Here is an 11,203-nt window from a genome sequence, read left to right as displayed (position 1 = left end):
GAAGACCTCAGTTTGTAGGCATTTATTAATTTATTAGAGAGAGCACGAGTGGGGGAGGGGCAGAGGGAGAGGGAGAAAGAGACTCCCTGGTGAGCAGGGAGCCCAAAACAGGGCTCTATCTATCCCAGGACCCTGAGTTGATGACCTGAGCTGAAGGCAGACGATCAACTGACTGAGTTACCCAGGCACCTCAGTTTGGAGGCTTTCAGTGCAAGACAAAAGCAGTAATTAATTTAAGGAGAGAAACAAACAGCGCAAGCACATTTGGCCAACACCTAGAAGAAAATGAGAATGGGAACCCTATCTTACACCACATTCCAGATAGACCAAAACCTGAAAACAAACAAAAAACTAAAAAGTTTTCATCGAAAAGTTAGGAGATTCTGTGTAGCTAAAAATTCATAGCTGGACAGCCATCAAAATCAGTTCTGGAAAACTGGAAGTATTACAAATAAATAAATATATAGTTGATTGTATATAATTTTTTATTTTTTATTTTATTTATTTTTTTTTTAAAAAGATTTTATTTATTTATTTGACAGAGAAGGAGAGATCACAAGTAGGAAGAGAGGCAGGCTGATGCGGGGCTTGATCCCAGGACTCTGGGATCATGACCTGAGCCCAAGGCATTGGCTTAAACCACTGAGCCACCCAGGCGCCCCTAATTTTTTAAATATTAAGAAATAGAAAATGAAAGACAAAGTTGGAGAACTTTATGGATGATAAGATTGACAAAACTTGAACCCACTGATCAATATTAATAGCACTTAAATTGGGATAGTTAGACATTGTGTGTCTCTTGATGTGATGCAAAAGGAAGTAAACTATAACCCTTATGAACATTCCCTGCAAACTTTTTTTGAAATAAAAAGTTTAATCTAAATATAATCATGCCTTAAGACTTAATTAACAGTTTACATGAAATATGAAGAAGAGAGGAATACATTAAATGACACTACGAGGATGAAATAAGCCAAATCCGTATGTGAGAATTCCTACAGAGCATAATTATCTGATCCTCAACAACAAAAAAGGGGTGTACGTGGGGGATAGTGGTTATAGACTAAAAGACTTAAAAGATAATTAACCAAATGCTATGCCTGGACTTTGGGTCCCTATCCAAATAAATCAACTTAAGACATTTTTGAGATCAAAGGGGAAATTAAAGCATGAACTGAGTATGAGATAATATTAAAAATTCATTATTAATTTTGTTAGATATCACAATGGAATTATGGTTATGTCAAAGTCAGAAAGTCCTTATTTGATTCCAAAATATTTTGGAATCTAATGATGGTATACTGAAATTCCCTCCCACACATCTTGCCTCCACCACAAGTTGTATGTAAGGAGCAGGGGGAGGGATAAGAAAAAAATTAGCAAAATACTGGCAACTGTTGACACCAGGTGGTAAGGAGTTGGGGATTTCATTGTACTAATTCCTCCTACTTCTGTGTGTGTTTGAAAATTTCCATGATAAAAAGTTTTAAAAAAATAAATAAAGAGATTTATAAAGGAGCATTATATCAGTTATCAAAGTATTTGGGGATTTAAGCCAATATTCATTGCTCTCTGCAGAAATCTAACTCAACAAATACATTTAGTTTTTATGCATCAAGTTTTCAGGAGTGTCCTTTTTAAAAAAGCTTGGCATGGGAGACACATGCAAATAAAAAATCACCATAGAGGGCACCTGGGTGGCTCAGTGAAGGCCTCTGCCTTCAGCTCAGGTCATGATCCCAGGGTCCTGGGATCGAGTCCTGCATCCGGCTCTCTGCTCAGCAGGAAGCCTGCTTCTCCCCCACCCCCCACCTCTCTGCCTGCCTCTCTGCCTACTTGTGACCTCTGTCTGTCAAACAAATAAATAAAATCTTAAAAAAAAAATTCACCATAGAATGTGGTAAGATGTAATAACAGATTTACAAGCTATAGCAGAAATAAGAAGGGATGGAGTGATTCATTTTGTAAGGGATAAAGATGAGGGCAAAGTATTCCCAGAAGAGGTGGCAGAGACTGGATTGTGAAAGAATACAAGTTTACCAGGAAGAGAAAGGGGAAGAAAAGATATTTTCAGCCAAAGTAACATGTGCAAAGGCATGGGAAAATGATAAAATAAGAAGTATTGGGGCCAGAATGGATTCCAGTAAGAAGAGTTCAAAAATTATTGAACATTCTAAGTACTAAAGTGTTACAAAGTTTTAAACTGAACATTTCACAGGAAGGCTGAAGGAGAATTTAAAATTAGACATGAATGCTTCTGAGAGAAAAACATCAAATTGTTAACTGTGACTTCTGAGTGGTGGGACGATAGACATTTTAATTTCTGTTTATGTTTTCCTAACCTTGTCAAGTTTTTTTTTTTTTTTGTAAAGATTTTATTTTTTAAGTAATCTCTACACTGAATGTGAAGTTCAAACTCACAACCCCGACATCAAGAGTTACATGCTCGGGGCGCCTGGGTGGCTCAGTGGGTTAAAGCCTCTGCCTTCGGCTCAGGTCATGATCCCAGATCCTGGGATCGAGCCCCGCATCGGGCTCTTTGCTCAGCAGGGAGCCTGCTTCCTCCCCTCTCTCTCTGCCTGCCTCTCTGCCTACTTGTGATCTCTGTCTGTCAAATAAAATAAATAAAAATCTTTAAAAAAAAAAAAAAAAAAAGAGTTACATGCTCTAATGACTGAGTCAGCCAAGTGCCCCTAAACTTGTCAAGTTTTAAGAAAAATGGCTGTGTATTTGTAAAATGATTTTCCATTTTTAATAACTACATATAAAATACCCAATTCATATAGGGATTAGGATTCATGTAGAGATTAAGGATTAGGATTCATATAGAGATTAAGGATTCAAAGAAATTCAAATTTATCTTTGGAATATATTTTTTTTTAATTTTATTTATTTATCAGAGAGAGAGAGGGGGAGAGAGCGAGCACAGGCAGACAGAATGGCAGGCAGAGGCAGAGGGAGAAGCAGGCTCCCTGCTGAGCAAGGAGCCCGATGTGGGACTCGATCCCAGGACGCTGGGATCATGACCTGAGCCGAAGGCAGCTGCTTAACCAACTGAGCCACCCAGGCGTCCCATCTTTGGAATATTTTTAATGTAAAACTTTCAAAAGTCCACTTACTAAAAGCATTTGTTTTAATTCAAGGGATTTAATAAATGATGTGAATATGCTGAGTATGTAACTGTTCTGAATGTTCTGTGTATTATCTAAAGGAAACTCATAACAAAAATATTAAACAAATTAATGCTTATCAACCTTTAATCTAGTAAGAATCACTTAAATTTTGTTTGCTCAGTTTTGTCATTTAAGAAACTCAGAATATTTTTCAATAATATAAAAATGAAACTAAGATTTGTGATAAGCTATATTAATCCTTCCCCCCCTTTTTAAAGGTTTTATATACTCAGGGTGCCTGGGTGGCTCAGTGGGTTAAAGCATCTGCCTTCGGCTCAGGTCATGATCTCAGGGTCCTGGGATCGAGCCCCACGTCGGGCTCTCTGCTCGGCAGGGAGCCTGCTTCCTCCTCTCTCTCTGCCTGCCTCTCTGCCTACTTGTGATATCTGTCTGTCAAATAAATAAAATCTTTAAAAAATATATAAAGATTTTATATACTCATTTGAGAGAGAGAGAGAGAGAGAGAGAGAGCAGAAGCAGGGGGAGGGGCAGTGGGAGAAGCAGCAGACTCCCCACCAAGCAGGGAACCCTATGCAAGGCTAAATCCCAGGACCTGGAGATGATGACTGGAGCCGAAGGTGGATAAAGTTCAACTGACTGAGCCACCCAGTGACCCAATTTCCATTTCTTTCAAAACATGTTACTTATTTTTGCAAGTTAGCAAGGTGGCTTCACTGGGTAGGTAAGAGTTACCATAATTAAGACTTTTGAAAAGCTCTTCCAACCTATCTCCTTTGAAATAAAATGTATTTTTGTGTGAATATATTCAGTTCGACAAAGAAAGGACCTATAAAAAGTCCCAACTGTCAATTCTTATTTAAGAAGTACCAACTATGTTGCTGATGCTGCGAAACACTGAGAGAAAACTAAATGAAATAACAAAACAAACAAACAAAAAGCCCATTTATACTATGGAGATACTGATACTTTTCATGCATGTATGAAACTCATATGGGCTTTAACATTTACAGTGATGTTATGTTGCTGAATTTTTAATGTAAATGAAGTATGAGAAAAGTTGTAGTAAGACCTCATTTGGGTCAACTGAGACTTACTTGGTGTCTCAACCTAAAGGAACAGTTTTTGGTTCATTTGGAGGCTGAAAATAATCCTCAAACAGAATTATAACATTCACTCACATTCCACCTCTATTTATTTTCAGACGACTGCTTCTTTTCTGTATAACCAGTAAGCACAAAGTGTAGAAAAATAGCTGTTAAAATTTTTCAAAGTTTTTATAGGGAGGGTACATGGATTTGGTAGCTGCCAACTGACCCAAACTGCTTTACGGACCTGGGCTTCACCTGAAATGTAAACATTAGCCCTAAAAACCAAGCAGCAACTGAAGGCTCTGTAGATTTGTCATCCTATTGTTCTTTTATTATTGTTATTATTTTTTAATTTATTTGTTAGAGAGAGAGAGATACAGAGCGCAAGCACAGGCAGACAGAGTGGCAGGCTAGAGGCAGAGGGAGAAGCAGGCTCCCCGCCAAGCAAGGAGCCCGATGTGGGACTCATCCCAGGACGCCGGATCATGACCTAAGCCGAAGGCAGCCGCTCAACCAACTGAGTCACCCAGGCGTCCCTCTTTTATTATTTTTATTATTTATTTATTTATTTTTTAAAAATATTTTATTTATTTATTTGACAGAGAGAGATCACAAGTAGGCAGAGAGGCAGGCAGAGAGAGAGGAAGGGAAGCAGGCACCCTGCTGAGCAGAGAGCCCGATGCGGGGCTCGATCCCAGGACCCTGAGATCATGACCTGAGCCGAAGGCAGCGGCTTAACCCACTGAGCCACCCAGGTGCCCCTATTATTTTTAATACTAAATAATCATAAGCATTTTCCATTATCAAAGTAATATTTTAAAAGGCAGAAAACAGAACAAATCTACTGTATTAATATAGCTACTACTAGAATTCTTTCAATTTGCTGTAAATTGTCTTTTTTATTTCATTCAACACATCATAAGCATTTTCTCATATTAATACTGGCTTTTTAGCCATCATGAATAAGATTTCACTGGCTTGGCCATAATTACTTAATTATATCTCTATTCAGATGGTTAGGTGTTTTCTTTTATCTTTTATTTTCTCCCATGTTTTTATTTAAATTCCAGTTAGTTAACACAGAGTGTAATACTAGTTATAGGTGTAAGATTTCATCACAAACATACATCACATACAAACATACATACATTCATCACATACAAACAACACCTGGTACTCGTCACAACAAGAGCACTTAATTCCCATCACCCACTTAATCCATCCACCTACTCACCTGCCTGCTCACCTCCCCTTTACTAACCTTGATGTTTGGATGTTTTAAATCATGATAAATATGTTATAATGGGGGTGCCTATTACAGCATATAGTTAGCACATAGTTAGCATCTGCCTTCAGCTTAGGTCATGATCCCAGTGTCCTGGGATCAAGTCCCATGTTGGGTACCTGTTCAGCAGGGAGCCTGCTTCTCCCTCTCCTCCCCACTCACACTCCCTGTCACTATTTCTGGCTCTCTCTCAAATAAATAAATAAAATCCTAAAAAAAAAAAGTTATAATGACTGTTTATATGCATAATTTCCCCTATATTTTGCATTTCTTTTCCTTAGACTAAATTCTCTAAGTCTCAAATGCTTAACAATTCCAGAACTCAATATATACATCTGTATTGCTTTTCAAAATGCATTTATAGTATATGAGAGTACTACTGCACCTTCACCTATAGATATCAGTTTTAAACCAGACTTTGTAGAACATGTAGACTTTGGTTCATATACTGAAATAAAGCTGTATCTAAGTTATTAATTAGCACTGTTTAACTCTGAACCACTAGGTGGAGCTAAAAATACAAATATATTTTAATAGTACCACTATTTCTTTCATGACACGATTTCTAAAAACTACAGAGGTTTTCCTTAGAGTGATAATTTTGAAGTGTAAGCGACAGAACTTCAGATTGAATTTTAAATGTTCAAACTGGAATCAGATTTATAAATCTGATAAACTATAGATTTTTCTCAAAATTTATGTGTTCTATTTTTCTCATCCTGAATAAGAAACAAAACCAAGATAATTTTTACAGTCAAATACCTCTCAAAGAAGCTAGTAACAAAGACAGCTGTCCCAGGGAAATAGTAACATCTTAGTTAAGTGGATTTTTTAAGACTATTTTTTGAATATAAGAAGGCATTGTATTTTTATCCAAAAACAGTAACAACTTTCATTAGGCAAAACTGTTAGACAAGTATTCACTTACAATGGACCAACCAGCTGCTGGGAAACGGTTGTGTCAGGAATTTTTGTTTTTTTAAATATTTTACTTACTAATTTGTCAGAGAGAGAGCACAAGCAGAGGGAGCAGTAGGCAGAGGGAGAAGCAGGCTCCCCACTGAGTAGGGAGGACGATGTGGGACTTGATCCGAGCTGAAGGCAGAAGCTTAGCTGACAGAGCCACCCAGGCGTCCCTGTATCAGGAATTCTTCAACACAGCTCTAAACAGTATAGTACTGTACTGTATTTTCTCTTCTCTAGCTTACTTTATTGTATGAATACAGTATGTATATAATACACATAACATACAAAATATGTGGTAACAGTTAACACATATTTATGTTATCGGTAAGATAAGAGTATGTTATCGGTAAGGCTGCTGGTCACTTTCATACATGTAAGAAAAGCTACATGCACATTTTCTTTTCTTTTTTTAATTTTATTTTTTTATTTATTTGAGAGGGAGCGAGACAGAGACAGAGAGAGAGAGAGAGAGAGGCAGGCTCCCTGCTGAGCAAGGATTCTGGGATCATGATCTGAGCCAAAGGCAGATCCCAGCATCCCATATGAAATTTTCCACTGCACAGGTTGTCGCAACGCCTAACCCCCACGTTGTTTAAGGGTCAACTACACTTCTAGCAACAAATGCTTTCCTCTCTCTTAAAAATCATCTGCTCACAAAACACATACATACTTACACACCAAGTTTACTACCTTTTTTTTTTTTTTTAAAGATTTTATTTATTTATTTGACAGACAGAAATCACAAGTAGGCAGAGAAGCAGGCAGAGAGAGAGAAGGGGAAACAGGCTCCTGCTGAGCAGAGAGCCCTGTGGGGCTCGATCCCAGGATCCTGAGACCATGACCTGAGCTGAAGGCAGAGACTTAATCCACTGAGCCACCCAGGTGTCCCCCAAGTTTACTACCTTAAAGGATGAAATGAATTTGGGGATTTTAGTTCGATTCTTTAATATACCTGACAAAGAATAAGTAATAAGTAAATGAAGATACAACTAGAAGTAACATTTTCAGCCTGATCTTTCACTTGTGTGAAAATAAACTTCTGTCCTCTAATTATCTTCCACCAATCTGTATAGCTGCAGGTCCAGGATGCACAAGTGAAATATATATTCCCTATCCTCTGTCCCCACTTCTCCCAGGCAACTACTAATGTTCTTTTTCTTCACTATCCAAGTTTTTCTCCAATATCCTTAGATAGAGCTAGGTACATAAAAGAAGTGAGGAAGACGGAGCCGGAGCTACTCTCTCCCAATTCAGCTGTCTTCACATAACCCCGTATTCCTTCCTCTAGCAATTACCACTTAATTATATTCCCTTGATGTTTAGTACTCAATAATTTTAAGGTTCACTGTTGAATCAATAATTTAATTTTTGAATTTTTAAATTTTATTTTTTAAAAGAAATTATTTATTTATTTATTTATTTGACAGACAGAGAGACACACACACACACAGCGAGAGAGGGAACAGAAGCAGGGGGAGTGGAAGAAGCAGGCTTCCCACCGAGCAGGGAGGCCTATGTGGGGCTCGATCCCAGGACCCAGGGATTATGACCTGAGCTGAAGACAGACACCTAACGAATGAGCCACTCAGCTGCCCCCAATTTTTTTTTTTTTTAAAGATTTTATTTATTTATTTGCCAGAGACAGAGGGAGAGAGAGCGAGCGAGCACAGGCAGACACAGAGGCAGGCAGAGGCAGAGGGAGAAGCAGGCTCCCTGCCGAGCAAGGAGCCCGATGTGGGACTCGATCCCAGGATCCTGGGATCATGACCTGAGCCTAAGGCAGCTGCTTAACCAACTGAGCCACCCAGGCGTCCCTTAAATATTTTTAAAAATGATTTTATTTATTTGAGAGAGAGAGCACAGGCAGAGGGAGTGGCAGAGGGAGAGGGAGAAGCAGGCTCCCCGCAGAGCAGGAAATCTGATGTGGGGCTCCATCTCAGGAATCTGGCATCATGACCTGAGCCAAAGGCAGATGCTTAACTGAAAGGAGCCAGCCAGGCACCATAAAGTAGTAATTTTAAAGAAAAAGAAAAACACTACCAAAACCAGAAGTAAGGAGATACTGTATTGTGAAAACAATTCAATGTCAACTGTCAATATGAAAAAAGACTTATAATGCTTCTGCTGAAAGCAAACACTGGCACAATTACTTTCCTCATATTACTTATACCTTTTGTTCTAAGAGTGCCCGGCGGAGAGAGACCCTCTGTTCAAGCTCTCGAAGTTCTCGATCATGTTGTGCCTCTGCTTGCATCTTGATTTTGCTCTGATATGCATTCAACAGCTCCAGTTCCTGCTGCAGCTGCATCTTCAAAACCTGGCACTCTGCTTCCTGTGCTTCATCCAAACGTAGCTGAAAAAGAGAAAGAAAATATATACTACTGTGAGTTATCTATTCCTCACCTATGGAAAAGAGCAGGTATGAGACAAGACGAAGTACTCTTTTGCAGGATACACAACTGTTCTCTCTCATGTCTTAGAGTAAACATCTCTAAAGAAAGCAGGCCTACCCCTGGGACAAATAATATATTTTATGTTAATTAAAAAAAAAAAAAAAGGAGGAAGGCCTAGTAACTAACCATTGATGGCATTAGGAAGATAAAGCTATCAGGAGCTCTTTGGAGGATGCCTAAATAACCTTTATTTATTTATTTTTTTAAGATTTTATTTTATTTTTTAATTTTATATATATATTTTAAAAGATTTTATTTATTTATTGGACAAAGAGAGATCACAAGTAGGCAGAGAGAGATTGGAGGAAGTAGGAAAGCAGGCTCCCTGCGGAGCAGAGAGCCAGATGCGGGGCTCGGTCCCAGGACCATGGGACCATGACCCGAGCGGAAGGCAGAGGCTTCAACCTACTGAGCCGCCCAGGTGCCCCTTTTTTTAAGATTTTAAAAAATTTTTATTTGACAGACAGAGATTATAAGCAGGCAGAGAGAGAGAGAGAGAGAGAGAGAGAGAAGGAAGCAGGCTCCCCGCTGAGCAGAAAGCCTGATGCGGGGCTCCATCCAAGGACCCTGGGATCATGACCTGAGCCGAAGGCAGAGGCTTTAACCCACTGAGCCACCCAGATGCCCCAATAACTATGTTTTTCTTAAGAAAAATCTAGAATATGATCAGACGATATAAGTAAGACTGAATGCTTTCTTTCCAATGGGAATAACTATAGCATAAAGACAGGCAAACAGCCTACTGGCCAAATTCGGGCGGCTGTCTGGGTTTTTCTGTTTTTTTTTTTTTTCTTTGAAGATTTATTTATTTATCCTAAAGAGAGAGAGAGTGAGAGGAAGACAGAGAGGGAGACAGAATCCCAAGCTACTCCTCACTGAGTAAGAGGCCCGACAGGGAACTTGATCTCATGACCCTAAGATCACTATCTGAGCTGAAACCAAGAGTTGGAGGTTTATCCAACTGCACCACCCAGGAGCCCCAAGAATGGTTTTTACTTTTGAAATAGTTACATTTGCAATAGCTATGTAAGTACCCACATAATATTTTCAATTTTGACTCCTGGCCTACAAACTCTAAAATATTTACAACCGAGCCCTTTATTTTAAGTTAATTTTTTTTATTTTTAAAAAGATTTTATTTGAGAGAGAGAGAAGCAGGGTCTCTGCTAAGCAGAGAGCCTGACCTGGGGCTTGATCTCAGAACTCTGAGATCATCACCTGAGCCAAAGGCAGCAGCTCAACCCACTGAGCCACCCAGGCACCCCAATCTGGCCCTTCAAGAAAATGTTTACAAAACTTCTATAGAAAATATTTTGGGGCGCCTAGGTGGCTTAGTCGGTTTTGTCACTCTTGGTTTTGAGTCTGGTCATGATCTCAGAGTTATGGGATCCAGCCCTGCATGGGGCTCTGAGCTCAGCAGGAAGTTTGATTTTTTCCTCCTCTGTCTGCCCACCCCCCATTCCCTGTACTCTCTCAAATAAATAAATCTTTAATTAAATAAAAAAAGAACCTGACTTTTTTTTTTTTTAATAAAGATTTTATTTATTTATCAGAGGGAGAGAAGGGGAGAGAGCGAGCATAGGCAGACAGAATGGCAGGCAGAGGGAGAAGCAGGCTCCCCGCTGAGCAAGGAGCCCAATGTGGGACTCGATCCCAGGACGCGGAGATCATGACCTGAGTCGAAGGCAGCTGCTTAACCAACTGAGCCACCCAGGCGTCCCAAACCTGAAGTTTTAAATAGGCTCTCTGCCAGTGCCTCTCAGGTGTTTAGCATATGTCCCAATAGCATATATCAAGACTGGAGCAGCAGTTTTATTAGGTAGTGGGCAAAAGTAGTACTGTATTTGGACTCCAAATGGTCACATTTGAGTACAAATATGAAATATTTTCTTGGGGCGCCTGGGTGGCTAGTGGGTTAAGCTGCTGCCTTTGGCTCAGGTCATGATCTCGGGGTCCTGGGATCGAGTCCCACATCGGGCTCTCTGCTCTGCAGGGAGCCTGCTTCCCTCTCTCTTTCTCTCTCTCTGCCTGCCCCTCTGTCTACTTGTGATCTCTCTTTGTCAAATAAATAAATAAAATCTTTAAAAAAAAAGTTCTTTCTTTATCACAAATGGAAATATGATATTTCTCTTGCATATCAGTGGTTCCCTAAAGACTTCAGAATCAAATCTACATTTCTGGGGCACCTGGGTGGCTCAGTGGGTTAAAGCCTCTGCCTTCCGCTCAGGTCATGATCCCAGGGTCCGGGGATCAAGCCCCGTATCGTATCGGGCTCTC

The 11,203-nt window shown here is 39.6% G+C and overlaps 1 protein-coding gene across 4 annotated transcripts in view; it reads right to left on the bottom strand.

Moving 5' to 3' along the window:
* Window positions 1-11,203, bottom strand: part of TAOK1 (TAO kinase 1) — a 175,277-nt gene that overhangs the window by 18,675 nt on the left and 145,399 nt on the right. For all 4 annotated transcript variants that reach the window (XM_059148070.1, XM_059148071.1, XM_059148069.1 and 1 more), the window contains one exon: window positions 8,644-8,826. In XM_059148070.1, the coding sequence (XP_059004053.1) occupies window positions 8,644-8,826 (183 nt within the window). The remainder of the gene's footprint in view (window positions 1-8,643; window positions 8,827-11,203) is intronic.

This window comes from Mustela lutreola, chromosome 15, assembly GCF_030435805.1.
Source record: "Mustela lutreola isolate mMusLut2 chromosome 15, mMusLut2.pri, whole genome shotgun sequence".
Taxonomy (NCBI): Eukaryota; Metazoa; Chordata; class Mammalia; order Carnivora; family Mustelidae; genus Mustela; species Mustela lutreola.
This window is presented reverse-complemented; position numbering and strand designations above follow the sequence as displayed.